General features: G+C 32.0%; 1 protein-coding gene across 5 annotated transcripts in view; it reads left to right on the top strand.

The window, feature by feature from the left end:
- Positions 1 to 15374, top strand: part of scro (scarecrow) — a 54074-nt gene that overhangs the window by 18748 nt on the left and 19952 nt on the right. For all 5 annotated transcript variants that reach the window (XM_086840006.1, XM_086840001.1, XM_086840004.1 and 2 more), the window contains 2 exons: positions 4163 to 4314; positions 9636 to 9731. In XM_086840006.1, coding sequence (XP_086696132.1) covers positions 4163 to 4314; positions 9636 to 9731 — 248 coding nt within the window. The remainder of the gene's footprint in view (positions 1 to 4162; positions 4315 to 9635; positions 9732 to 15374) is intronic.

The following is a 15374-nucleotide window of genomic DNA, read 5'->3' as shown; positions in this document are numbered from 1 at the left end:
ATGGTAGCTATGTGATATAGTAGTCCGGTTTTTTTTATAACTTTACACAAAATTATAAATTAAAATAAAATGGCTATATCTCATATTTGATGAAAATCTGGTGAAAACTGAAGAAGTTATAATCTTTAATTTTATTAATTTATTTTATTTCTTATAAAATGGCTATGTATTAAATTTGATGAAAATCTGTTGAAAACTAAAAATGTTATACTTTTTAATTGAATTAATTTCTCGATCGTTCCTATGGGAGCTATATGATATAGTCGTCCAATTTTCATAAAATTGTACACAAAATTGTAGAATAATATAAAATGTCCCAGAGTCAGTAACAAATAACTTTGGCTTTATCGTACAAAACTCGTTTCGGTAATATACATATGTTAAAGAGTTTTGGTGTCTGGTATCTCTTACTTACTTCTTTATTATTTTATTTTCATCATCATTTCTTAAATATATAGTTGACACGTTTCAATAAAATTAGTATTATAAAGAAGGCTTTCCATTTATTTTCCTATTCATATTCAATTCCCATGTCAGGTTTATGACAGAAAAAACGCATTGGTGTGAAAGCATCTAGGCCGGTCCCAACAGCCCGCAGTGGGCTGTCATCGACCTCAGGATCGAACTCAAGATTCCTGAGATCGAGCGTTACAAATGATTCGTTATCCATATATGCCGCAAGAGTGTTCGTGCTCCCGTTTGCATTAACACGGAACCAATATGCACTGGTTCGCCCTGCAGAAACGCTACTTTAGGATAGGCGAAATTTTACTAGAAGAAGACCACCTGTAAATTTGGACTTCAATCGCGCTGATTATGGCAACTATTCGGTCATATTCACAAATAACGTTGGTTTTTGCATCATATGGCATCTTCCATTTCAATTTAAGAGGATTCGGTTCCCAGTTTGGTTGGCTTTTGTGATGACAATAAATCGCAAGGCCAATCTTTGGAAATCTGTGTGATTAACCTTTTCCGCGTGTTCAGTTGTTCCGGCGTTAGAAAGCAGTTTTCAAATCAAATAACATAGTTTTCCAACGGAAGAGTTTTAAATAAATTACATAAAATAATTATCTGTGCTTTATTTTATCACCCAGGGGTTATTTAAACATCAAATAGGGGCGAGACAGGAGCGCCGGGCCAGCTTGTGTCCTATAAAAATATTAGAGTCTTACGCAGTAAGCTTTTTAAATAGTATTTCGATAGTTTAGTTAGTGCCTGTTCTTGTTGGTACAGTGGTCAACGGCTTGATCGGCGATCACACGAGAAGGTAGTGTCATAGCGGTTGGGTCCACAGTCATGCCAGAATTATTAACCTTCGAGAAATGCATATTGAATTCCTTTGTGTGAAGTTACTAGTCAATTGTAGCTCTAACTTTATTGCATTTCCCTTCATTCCTCGCTTGTCAAAACATTCAATTTGTAGGAACCAGCTTTCCGCTCTGCATTTCTAATAGACTTCGGGATTGGGAGCATTTGATAGTTTATATAACTCCCCAAATACATTTCTAACATACCATGATTTTATTGCAAGTTTGACCGACATTTCACTATCACGAGTCAACTATGTCTTATCTCAGATCCGTCAAGAGTTAATTTAGCTGGAGTGGCGCCGATGACGCAACCCGAAGATCCCTATGATGCTACTTTCAATTTGACTCTCGACATTGGGACTGATTTAGAGAATATACATATCTGGTCGACCAGCCAAAACAGTCCTGGGTTTTCGCAAGTCGGTCTTCGAATGGCTGAAAAATTTTATATCTTGATTTAATTGGTTCATTACACATTTATACATGTGCATGTGCACTGCCCTTTCCACGGCTCCTTTAAGGACTCTATTGCTAAAACTATTTGACTCGTTGCAAGGTCCTGGACTCTAAAGAGTTCTGTAATTTTATTAACACTGAACGGAAGCCTAAAACACATCATCGCTTTCATTTAAAAATACGACCGTAAATAATGATCGGGATCTATATGCGAAGCTTTTCAAATTACATGATCGAATTCCATAGATTTAGGTCAGACTAATTCATAAATAATACATCATACATTGAACCTAAATTTCAGTCTTACACAGATAAAAAAGTATTTCAAAAAAACTAACTAAAATAAAAAACTAAGAATAATAGGGGTGGTTTTTCCGATGTGGGGCATTAAAATTTTTAAGTACGATTCCAGGTTAAATAGTCAAATTAAGCCCGTATCGTTTTAATCCCGATACGGATGAATTTGAATTCATATGATTCCCAACAGATTTGAACATCTCTGGCATGAGGTTACGGTTGCCGACCAAGTCTTAGATAAGTTTGTACTTATGTATGTATGTATGTATGTAAATATGTATGTACGCAACGACATTTGCAAGCAACAACAAAAAAATCTCATAAATAAATTACATTTTAATATAGACATTAGACTTAATATAATTAAAATTAATGTTAATCGCAAAACTACATTTTAATCGTATTTAGGATTAAAGTTGTAAAGAATTTTGGGAAATAAAACAAGAAGTCTTGGGATAAAAAAATATTACATATTAAATTTGGCAACAATCTCCCGGATTTTTTTCTGTGTAGTTTAAACGAAAGCTCTTTTCTTTAATATCTTCATCGTGTGAAGCCAGTTTGATTTGCCAGGTCCCGACGGAATACCTGATTGTGTGCTTAGGTATTGTGCAAATTCCCTATGCAATACCCATCTGAAGTTGTTAACCTTATCCTTAGAAACCTCTCACTTTCCCCTTACTTGGAAGGACAATTTTTCGGAAATGTTTTTTTTTTTTTTAATTTTAGTCAGAAGCTTACAACGTAGTACAGGAGACATTTCCGACGGTATAAAGATGATATATTCTTGATCAGTCACGGCCCACAGTTTAGCATTTTCCTCTACACTTAACCATGAATGATGAATATAATGAAAGTAGGCATAACTTCTTTATTTTTTAACATAAAAATATGTATCATATATACATTATCTTTTATAAATTTATAATGATCCAGTTGCAATCTGCAAGAGTATACAAACTTAGGAGTGCCGAAGATAACTTCTGTTTTCACTTGTCTTTCCGCCTAAATATGTTGTAGGAATAAAAAGAATGGTAGAACATTAGTTGTAGTATAATAGAAGGGTCGTAGTAATATGAAAAAGTGATTAGATTCAGACACCTAAACTCAAAAAAGGTTTTTATTTGGAAAAAAATCGCATATCTTGTTTATTAAATATCTTTTGATTTAGATGATGTTAGACGCGTTATCAGGCACACCATATTTCCTTATCATCATCCAACAAGAATAAAAGCTAACTTCGGCGCGCCGAAGTTTATATACCCTTGCAGAGAGATTTTCGATGACTAGGAATTAAATTATATATATTTATGTTAAAAAAACAATGAAGTAATACCTGCTTTTATTCCATTCACCTATACATATTATATTTACAGTTTTACTTTCACAGATTTGCATTTTTCTTCTATATCTAAAGGTCGTTTGTATATGATGTAGTCGTCCGATTTTCATAAAATTTTACACAATATTGATGAAAATCTGTCGAAAACTAAAAAACTTCAAATATTTAATTGTATTAATTTCTCGATCGTTCCTATGGGAGCTATATGATGTTGTAGTCCGATTTTCATAAGATTTTACACAAAATTGTAGAATAATATAAAATGTTTATATCTCATTGGCCAATTCTGTTGAAAACTGAAAATATTATAGTTGTTTTTTTTTTTTGTAAAAATTTTCCGATAATCCCTATGGCAGCTATATGATAAATTCATCAGATCCGGCCCGTTCCGACATATATACGAATGAGAGTATATAGAAGACTAAATACAAAGTTTCATTCAGATAGCTTCAAAACTGAGAGACTAGTTTGCGTAGTAACGGACAGACCTATGTACATACATATGTACATGGTTGATGCTGATCAAGAATATACATATGTATGTATATATTTTCTAAAGTTGGAGGTGACTTCTTCACTGCGTTGCAAACTTCTGACTGAAATTATAATGCCCTGCAAGGATATAAAAAGTATGTAACAAAAAACTTTGGTCGTTCTTCAACATTCAAGAAAAAAGATTTTATTGTAATAATATTATTTCATAATTTTTTTGTGAAATGTCTATTATAAATTCATTATGCAAATTATTTTTCAGTATCCCGCCTCATGAGTACTTCTGCCAGTGGGTCAATGAGTCATATGGGGAATATGACTGGATTAGCTGCCTGCAGCGTAAGCGATACAAAGCCTCTACAATTTCCATTGGCACAGAGAAGAAAACGCAGAGTTCTATTTACTCAAGCCCAGGTTGGTATTATACTTATAAGAATTACTTATATACAAAGCATATAAATGTAGATTTTCACCCTGTGAAGTTAATTATGGTCAACAGACAAGACGATCTAGCAATGACCGTCTATTTGTTTGTCTATTGGTGTCTGTCCGTTCTCTTGTATATTCCAGGTGTATTTGTCGTATATTAATAGTGTATTCTATGAACATCTGTTTGTTTGTCTATCAGTGTCTTTAATTCTTTTAATATCTTAATTTTTTAACACAGAAAAAATTACCGTGGGTTAAATCAATAATTTTTCGAATTATAATTTTAGTCAGGAATTTGCAACGCAGAGAAGAAGGCATGTTCTTGGTCAGCATCAAAAGCCGATTCAATCAAGCCATATCCAATATTTATTGTATTATTTTAAAAAAATTATACAAAAATTATTTTAAAAAATGATAACTTCGGTATTTTTAAAATATTTTCATATAATCAAAGATGTAGCCTCTTCTTAATATTCAAGAATTTCGGATTTTATTTTATGAAAATCGGACTACTATATCATGTAGCTGCCACAGAATCGATCGTTTAATGTGGAGGAAAATGGAAAACTTTGGGTATAAGACTGTGAGTGTAAAACATTTTATTTACAGCTAAACAGTCAAAGTCTTACACTCACAGTTTAGCAATTTACTTAGCGATGAACGGTGAATATAATGAAAATAGGCATAACTTCTGTGATTTTTATCAAGATATGTTTTATTTATTTTGTATTAATTATTTATGATGTAACTGCAAGGGTATGCAAACTTCGGGTAACCAAATTTAGTCCTCTGGGTTCTTAAATGTACATATGTATATACATAAATATATTTAATTTTTCCCATTTAAATAAGCAAAGTAAAATTAAATATTGAGAATGTTATAATGAAAAACGAATTTTATATTTATCATCCACTTGAAGAGTTTCGGTCTTGAATAAATACAAGATATTTTCATGAGCTTGTGTTTACATTGAGCAAATGGCTGTTTGCACATCAGTACGGTTGTTACTGACGGTTGGTAAGCATGCTCACACAATAATATATCCATTTGTATGTATGTAGGTACATATGTATATACATATGCCATATACACCCTGCAGTACCATTCATCAGTAATTAATCAACGATTCATCAACAGTCAAAGCGGTGTTGTTGATGATTCATCGATTAATGGCGATACAAACTGTTGATGAATTTAACATGGGCATGTCCTAGGCTGTCATCAATAACAATTCATCAACAATTAATCAATGAATCATCAACAAATTCATAAAAAAAACTCATCGATTATTCATCAACAACTGATCAGCAGTTCATCAAAAATTCATCAACAATTCATAAAAAATTCATCAACAATTCATTAACAAATTCATCAACGGCCTGGCCATGGTACTGCCGACGACTGCCGTCTAGACTACCGTCGTAACTCTATCGTGGGCAGAGCGTCGACCCGGTAGAAGTCACAGTCGGCGCGTTGATGACTGTTGATGACAGTGGCCTATTGATGACATGCTGTACTGCAGGGTATTGACTTGTTAGCCATATCCGTCGTTCACTTTCTACGCAAACTAGTTTTTCAATGAATGAAACTTTGAAGTTTTCTTTATACTCGCACTCGTATACATATGGGCAATTCTCCAGAAACGTGCATCGCGGCCAAAAACTTAAAATTGCTTAAAAACGAGTATTTTAAACATGATTACATAAAAAATTGGTCTAAGACTAAGAGAATTTTTCATTTTCTAAAATAAGTTTCAAAAAAATGGATGTCAAACACGCGCAAACGCAAATAATGTTGTTTTGATCAAAAAAAGGCATACAAAATGGCATGTTTTGTTTTGATGCCCATCTCTTAAACCGAACCATTTTGCTTTAACTTTTGGTTTCTAATATGACATAAAAAACCCAAAGATTCAATATTAAGTGCAAAAGGACATATCCGATTACCAATATTCGTACAGTTTCAGTTTGAACTAGCGCTTTCCAAACTGTCGCGTGCGACATGTCGAGTGCGACATGTCGCGTGCGACCGGGACTAAAATTGAATTTAAAAAATAACTACTTAATATTTTAAAATCAAACAAAATACGTTAGTAAGATAATTCATTGCGTAATTCATTAAAATTTATTGTACTACAATTTTTCATCACGTTTCGCTGAAATCAGAGCTTAAACTGTTTTTTTTTCAAATGTAACTTCTATTTTTGTCGCGTGCGAACGCAGTACATTTTAGTGAATATCTTGAAAACAAACAAAGATTCAAAATCGAGCTTTGCACCAATTGTAGTGCTAACCAAGAGCTATACGTTTCAAATTTTATAAAATTAAAATAAAGTCTTGGCACATGTGTTTTTTTAGTTTGAATGCATACGAATGTCGCATTCGACACCAGAGAATTGCCCATATATGTATGTATGTATATCGGAACAGGCCGGATCGGACTTCTATGTCATATAGCTGCCATAGGAAGAATCGGAAAACTATTACTCTTTCAGTTTTCAACAGATTTTCATCAAATTTGAGATAGCCATTTTGTATTATTCTAGAATTTTATAAATAAACAAGAAAGGAAGCTAACTTCGGCACGCCGAAGTTTATATACCCTTGCAGAAAGAACTTCGATGACTAGGAATCCATACAATATAAAATATATATATTAATGTTAAAAAACAATGAACTAATATCTGCTTTCATTTCGTTCACCTATACATATTATATTTGCAGTTTTACATTCACTGATTTGCATTTTTCCTCCACATCAAACGATCGTTTGTATGGCACCTACATATATGATTTTCCTATTTTCATGAAATTTGACACAAACTTTAAGACTTATATAAAATGGCCATACCTCAAATTTGATGAAAATCAGCTGAAAACTGAAAAAGTTATAAATTTAATTGTATTAATTTCTCGATCGTTCCTATGGGAGCTATATGATATAGTAGTCCGATTTTCATAAAATTGTATGCAAAATTGTAAAGTAAAATGGCCATATTTAATATTTGATCCAATTCTATTGAAAACTGAAAAAGTTAAAACTTTTTTTTGTAAAAATTTTCCGACCATTCCGGCCCGTTCCGACATATGTATGTATATACGAGTGAGAGTAAATAGAAGGCTAACTACAAAGTTTCATTCAGATAGCTTTAAAACTGAGAGACTAGTTTGCGTAGAAACGGACAGACGGGCAGAAGGACATACGGACAGACGGACATGGCTAGATCGACTCGGCTGTTGATCCTGATCAAGAATATATATACTTTATATAGTCGGAGGTGCCTCCTTCACTGCGTTGCAAACTTCTGACTGAAATTATAATACCCTGCAAGGGTATAAAAAGACGACTATATCTTTAGCTGCCATAAAAACGATCGTAAAAAAATACAAAACTGTGAATATCAAACTGTAAATATATTATGTTTAGGTGAATGAATTGAAAATAGGAACTAATTCATTGTTTTTAAAGATAAATATTTATAATTTATATTGTATTAATTCATAGTGATCGAATTTAAATATGCAATAGCTTCCTTTCTTGTTATTAATTTCAGTTGTTAAAAATTTGTTAATGGCGAAGTAGTTTAAAATTATTACACTTGTAGCGTTAGGATATTAAAAAAATTAAATCAATTGTTGACCTGTCTGCGATTTTCCACCGACCCAATTGACACAGAGGTCTTCTAGATAGACTTAACATTTGTATCAAAAAAATTCGGTAAGTAATTGCGCCCAATTCTGGCTTCCTAAGGTTCTTCCCACACGTGGTACTGCAGGGCATCTTTATACATATGTATGTATAAAATACAATGAAAAATTACAATGAAAATCTTAATAACTTCTGTGTATGTTCTGTTAAAAATGTTCTGTGATAACCTGATTTATTTATCGTCAGATACTAATTTTAACACGCTTTTATTAGTTCAATCAACAGCACCCACTTGACTGTTGATGATTTTTTGTTGATGACAGGTGCTGCAGGGTAACTTGATGAATTACTGATGACAGGTACTGCAGGGCAGTCGATGAAAAATCAACAGCACCCCCTTGACTGTTGATGAAACGTTGATGAATTACTGATGACAGGTACTGCAGGGAAGTTATTATGATTTTTCATCGATGACAGGCCATACAAACTGTTGATTTATTTAACATGGGCATGTCCTAGGCTGTCATCAATAAAAATTCATCAACAATTCATCATCAATTCATCGATGTTTCATCGAAAAAATCAACAAATTTCTCAACGGCCGGGCCATGGTTCTGCCGACGACTGCCGTCTAGACTACCGCCGTTACTGTATCGTGGGCAGAGCGTCGTAGTAGAAGTCGCAGTCGGCAGAGGGTCGACTCGGTAGAAGTCGCAGTCGGCAGAGCGTCGCCTCGTTAGAAGTCGCAGTCGGCGCGTTGATGACATGTTGATGACAGTGGCCTATTGATGACACGCGGTATTGCAGGGTTTGAAAACAGACCACCCACAGAATGTCAATTTGCATGTTTTATGTTTACATGTACATATTTTAATATTTGTTAGGCATTGTATTGCGATGGGCAGTTGTTGCAGTTAAGCATACCGAGCTGAAAAAAGTACCTCCAAGCTGCAGTTAAGCAAGGTAGTGGCCATATTTTGTTTTGGGCCTAAATAACGGTCTTTGGAGTGGGAAACCAAATTTTTTTACGGTATCAATATTTTCCTTTCATTTTAAAAGGCTAATACGGAATCGTTTTCAAAGCTACTATAGCAGCAACTCCTAGTACTTGTCGGACATTCTGAAGCATTAGCTCATCTACAACTGTCCAAATGGGAACAAAACAACATCACAGCCACCTAGACGTAAACATAATTATAAATTTGAAGCACATATACTATACTATATTAATAATAATAATTTTTAATTCTCCGATCATTCCTATGGCAGCTTTATGATATAGTCGTCCGATCCGGCCCGCTCCGAATTATATACGAGTTAGAGTATATAGAAGACTAACTACAAAGTTTTATTCAGATAGCTTCAAAATAGGGATACTAGTTTCGTAGAAACGGACAGACGGACAGAAGGACAAACGAACAGACGGATATGGCTAGATCGACTCGGCTGTTGATGCTGATAAGAATATATATACTTTATATGGTCGGAGGTGACTCCTTCAGTGCGTTTCAAACTTCTGACTGAAATTATAATACCCTGCAAGGCTATAAAAATGGGAGAACTATCTTAGTAACATTTAAGGATTAAAGTGACATTCCAATAAACTTTCGAGTAAACTATGGTAACTTAATAGACTTTTTTTATTGTGTGATTGTAGGTATATGAATTGGAAAGAAGATTTAAGCAGCAACGGTATCTATCCGCGCCTGAACGAGAGCACTTGGCCAGCCTCATTCATTTAACACCTACACAGGTAAGTTACTTGGAGTCGGAATATCATTTGATAACCAAAGAAATTTAAGAGTTAAAAAACTTAAAAAAAAAACCCATAATTTTTTCCTATTTTAGTTAAACAATAATTTATAATTATAAATTATACCATACTCCCAGATTTAGTCCGTTTCAACCCAAACTAGTCTCTCAGTAGTAAAGATATCTGAATGAAAGTCTGCAGATAGTCTTTTGTTTAGAAAAAATTATGATATTTTCCCAGTTTTCAAAATATTTTCACATAATTTGAGATACAGACATTGTGTATTCTTTTTTTTTTAGAAATTTTAGAAATGAAAGTCATACGACTATATTATATACTAGACAAAGGAACGACTGAAAAATTAATATAAGAAAATTTATGAAGTGTTTTTAACATATTTTCATTTTTATTTGGGAAATATAAATTTATTCTCATTTTAAATTTAGATTTTAAATTTATGCAAACTTTTTATATATCGTATAGCTCTCAAATGATGTAGAGGAAAATGCAAAACTGTAAATAAGATATTTATAGGTGAATTCAATAACAGCAGGTATTACTTTGTTGTTGTTGTTTGGCGAGTTTACGAACAAGGCGCTGGCCTTTACTCATTTTAACTTGCGAGAATCATAACTTTCGCACCAAATAAGATAATCAAATAATATAAATAATAGTTTAAAAAACTAAAAAAATACGCGTTTATAAATAACCGAACTAAAAAGAAGAAATTAATATATAATTACAAAAAAAATTATTACATTCAGAGCTATAGTATTTAATTATAAACAAGATCACGGTGCATCCGGAGACACGGTAGTAACTCGCGCCAAGTACCTTATTATTATTCTTTTTTTTTCCTTTAATTAATTATATCAATCATTGTTTTAACATGTATTCAGTTCTACTATTGCTGTAAATTTGTCATTTGACTGATATATGTACATAATGCTGTCACTAAGCAGAATGTTTAAATATTAGTATTTTAGTTTGATTTATCAATAATCAATTTTTGCGGACATGTAATTATGAAATATCTTACGAACTATTTCGTAATCTCATTATTTCATTTAAGGCCCCTTTGTTGCATGGGGTTTTTCCTGTTAACTTTGATTCTTCTTCAATGCGAATACCGTCAAAGGTTCTTACACGACTAAGTGCTACATAAGCTTGTCCAGCAGCAAACAGGCATGCGCAGATCGCGCGCTAGCTCTGTCTCTCTTACTCCTTTACGGAGGATCTATAAAAAAAATAATTTATCAATCCTGATGCTCCTAATCAGGATAATGGAAAATTTGTATCAAATTATTGCATTGTCATCGGTCCTTGAGAAGTATGCAAAGTTTCAAGCTTAACAGATATTTGGAAACCCTTGAAAATAGTGTTCAAAGATTCCGTTACATACATATGTACATACATCCCGAATAAAAGCGTTTTAATAAAATGGACTTTTCTCAATAATCAATCAAAAATCAATTTGAAAACTGAAAAATAAATTTAACATACCAATTTTTTAATTTAATATTTTTTTGTTATTTATCTATTATTATTTATAATTTTGACTACTTATTACTAAAAATAAATCTATATTAAAGGAATTTCTTATATATTACTCATTTTTTAACTAACAAGGTAAAAGGTAAAAACAATGGACACCTGGCAGGTAGCAATGTGCCTTTACAAGCCCAAACCAAAATACCGTTTTTCTTAGTTTGGTTTACGGTTTTTACCTTTCCAAGGTATTAAAATTTCGGTCAGCGCAGTGAAAGAGTTATCTCCTACCATATATAGTATATACATATATATATATATTCTTGATCAGCATCAACAGACGAGTCGATCTAGCCATGTCCATCTGTTCGTTTCTACGCTTCTACGCAAACTAGTTTCTCAGTTTTAAGCTATGTATCTGAATAAAATAGAGGAAAACGCAAAACTAAGAATTTAAAACTGTACATATAATATATACATGTATGTGAATGAACAGACATTACATTATTGTTTTTTAACATAAATATATTTAATTTATATTGTATTAATTCCTAGTGATCAAAGTAATATCTGCAAGGGTATAAAAAATTCGACTTGCCGAAGTTAACTTCCTCGTGTGCATATATCATACTGCGTTCCAAACTTCTGACTAAAATACGAGGTCGCGCCATATTTTAGAAATTTTTTTCATTCTTAATAAACGTTTGACTTGTTTTTATACCCTTGCAGGGTATTAAAATTTTCTACGATTAAGCAATAATCGGAGTAAGGTGGACCAAACAGAAGACTTAACATCTGTTAACTTAACAGTGGCGCGCTCAGTTAAAATTTCTTTTACGTAATATTACAAATTTATATTGTCTAAATACATTCAATAAATTTACATTAGAATTAATTTAATTTAACGACTTTTAAAAAATGGGGTTTGTCCAGAAAAAGTAGTTATTCTTCCCATATTGCAATGGTATAAAAGGCTCTCTAGAACAAAGAACAAATGCATTAATGTTAGAGCTTAGCAAATACATAGGTCAAAAAGAAATTTTAATAAATGCGAAGTTATTATCATTTATTATTTTCCGAATAATCATTTTATTATCATTAGTTCCTAAAGATTGTCTGCAACATATTTGCCGCAGAAACTATGAATTTTATTTATATATTTTTTGTAATGATCAAAATAGTTCAAACACTTAAACACAAAAAAAAAAGATTTCCGGGAAGATTTTCCAGGTAAAATGGAAACAATTAATCGAGCCATACATTAAAACACCCTCGTATCTTAGATTCCGGATATAAAAAACGTCATTAATCTCTTGTCAATATATTTAAACTCATTTAATAACATAATATTATTTACTTCGCTTCAATTTTAAAGTTGAATAAAAATAATACATGGAAACAATCATGTAATTACCAATGGAATGCCTGCTCGTATAAATTCACACATAGTTTTATAATTAAGGTGCCTTACTACTATTTCATTACTTATGCCTTTAAATAGTGAAGAGCATGATCAAACAAAGACCACTTTTCTGTACAGTTTAGGGGTGAGTTTAAAATGTTTTATATTTTTCATTGTTCCTTAATGCATTTTTATCTTTCAAAAACAGGAACTTTTGTGAATACATATATTTTGTTTTCTTTATTCAAGGGTAATCAGCAGCTACGTTTATGTGGGTAGGCATTGAACAAATTTCAACGACATACAATGAAGGGTGACAATACAATTCAGATGTTTTTATTGTTATAACACGTCGCATCTTGAACCTTTTGTGCAGACCGCAAAAGTAATTGCTTAACCTAATGACAATTATCTGTTAAGTGGTAGTCATTGTTATTAAAACGCCCTCTTATTGATCGACGTGAATATGAGTCCTCATACATTTGCATATGTTTTTGTTTCAAAAATAAATCTACTAATATACTTAATACTTAATATCAAATTTTTTATTGTTATTTTTATTTTATAAATTGTTGGTTATAATATACCTATGTATATTATAATAGCTATGAAATGTTTTTTTTTAGAGCTGCGATGACATGAAACTATATGCAATTTATCTTTTTGGTTATTTATACTAAATTGATATTAGAAATTTTACCTAAAACCTAAAAGTGTATGCACCATTTTAATGGAGAAAAACATAACTGTAACGGAATCTTCTGCTGAAGTAGAGCTCCTGAGCCTATTGAACCATACAGCGCACGAATTCTAGAGCTACAGGTTGATGTTATTGAGGAGTTTGATGCGGATTTAAAAAATGAGCTGACATTATTTGGAAAATAGGGATTTGCCGGCAGCTCGGGACATGGCGCATATAAACAGCAAGTCGAAATTAATAATTTGGAGGACTCGAATGTTTTTGTTACATCCTACATCCCACTGCACCTTCTTAAAAAATCCGATGTGAACAAACAAAAAAGTTATTTGGAAAAATCCTTGCCCATTATACATTCGGCACGCCGAAGTTTATATACCCCTGCAGATAGAACTTCGATGACTAGGAATCCATACAATAAAAATTATATATATTTATGTTAAAAAACTGTGAAGTAATACCTGCTTTCATTTCATTCACCTATACATATTATATTTGCAGTTTTACATTCACAGATTTGAATTTTTGCTCCACATCTAACGATCGTTTGTATGGCACCTATGTGATATAGTCATCCGATTTTCATAAAATTTTACACAAAATTTAAGACTTATATAAAATGGGTATATCTCTAATTTAATGAAAATCTGCTGAAAACTGAAACGTTATAACTTTTAATTGTATTAATTTCTTGATCGTTCCTATGGCAGCTATATGATATAGTATAACACAAAATTGTAGATTAAAATAAAATGGCTATAACTCATATTTGATGAAAATCTGGTGAAAACTGAAGAAGTTATAATTTTTAATTTTATTAGTTTCTTGATCTATGGCAGCTGTATAATATGCTTGTTTGAGTTTCGTAAAATTTTACACAAAATTGTAGAATAATATAAAATGGCTATATCTCAAATTTGATGAAAATCTGTTGAAAACTGAAAAATTTATAATTTTAATTGTATTAATTTCTCGATCTTTCCTATGGGAGCTATATGATATAGTAGTCCGATTTTCATAAAATTTAACACAAAATTGTAGAATAATATAAAAAAGCTATAAATGCTGAAAATGTTATAATTTCTTCTGTAAAAATTTTCCGATCATTCCTATGGCATCTATATGATAAAGTCGTCCGATCTGGCCCGTTTCGGCATATATGTATACGAGTGAGAGTATAAGAAGACTAACTACAAAGTTTCATTCAGATAGCTTCAAAACTGAGAGACTAGTTTGCGTAGAAACGGACAAACGGGCATGGCTAGATCGACTCGGCTGTTGATCCTGTTTTTTTTTTTTTTTGAGTACTTCATACTCATGGCTTACAGACTTCCAATTAAACAATGGCAAACAAGAAATGCAAGGAAAAAATGCAGGAACAAAAATTCTTATTTAGAAAGAATTTCGTCAAAAAATGGCGCTTATTTAGGCAAATCTAAAGGTGAAGGAAGTGGATCCTCAAACGATGGAAACACAGACACGGTTTTTAAAAAATGTAAATTGTCTGCGGAAATTACCGGGATAGATTGTCACTTGATAGATAGATGTAGTACAATATTAATAGCATTGTCACTAGGCTATCGAATTAATCGCAAAAAGTTTAAGAATTATTCATTATGAGAACGCTTTAGTTTCAATTGGAGAACTTTCGGAATAAGCGGCTGAGTCAAAAAATAAATACATCAAAAGATTTGAAAGACAGCACACACGTAAAGTTTCTCGTATTCTTACAAATTCAGATATATTTAATAGTCTATTATTAAGTTCTGACCCTTAAATATCTGGTCAAAGAATTATAAAAAACAAAAAATAGATTTTGGACGCATCAGTTTATGATTGGCTTGAGTAATGGTTTTTAGTTCGCATTAACATGTTCTTTTAATACTTTAAACTATTGCATTCGTGTTTTTGTTTTAAATATACTTTGTTAATTGTTTTTTTTTTTTTAAATTAAGTATTAAATTTTTTTTTTATATTTATTATAAAACATGACTGGATTTTAAATTAAGGCCAAATTCTGTATCATTGTACAAGGAATATTACAATTAAGAACTAC

Source organism: Drosophila serrata, unplaced genomic scaffold (assembly GCF_035046125.1).
Source record: "Drosophila serrata isolate PLE 108 unplaced genomic scaffold, ASM3504612v1 contig_84, whole genome shotgun sequence".
Lineage (NCBI taxonomy): Eukaryota > Metazoa > Arthropoda > Insecta > Diptera > Drosophilidae > Drosophila > Drosophila serrata.
This window is presented reverse-complemented; position numbering and strand designations above follow the sequence as displayed.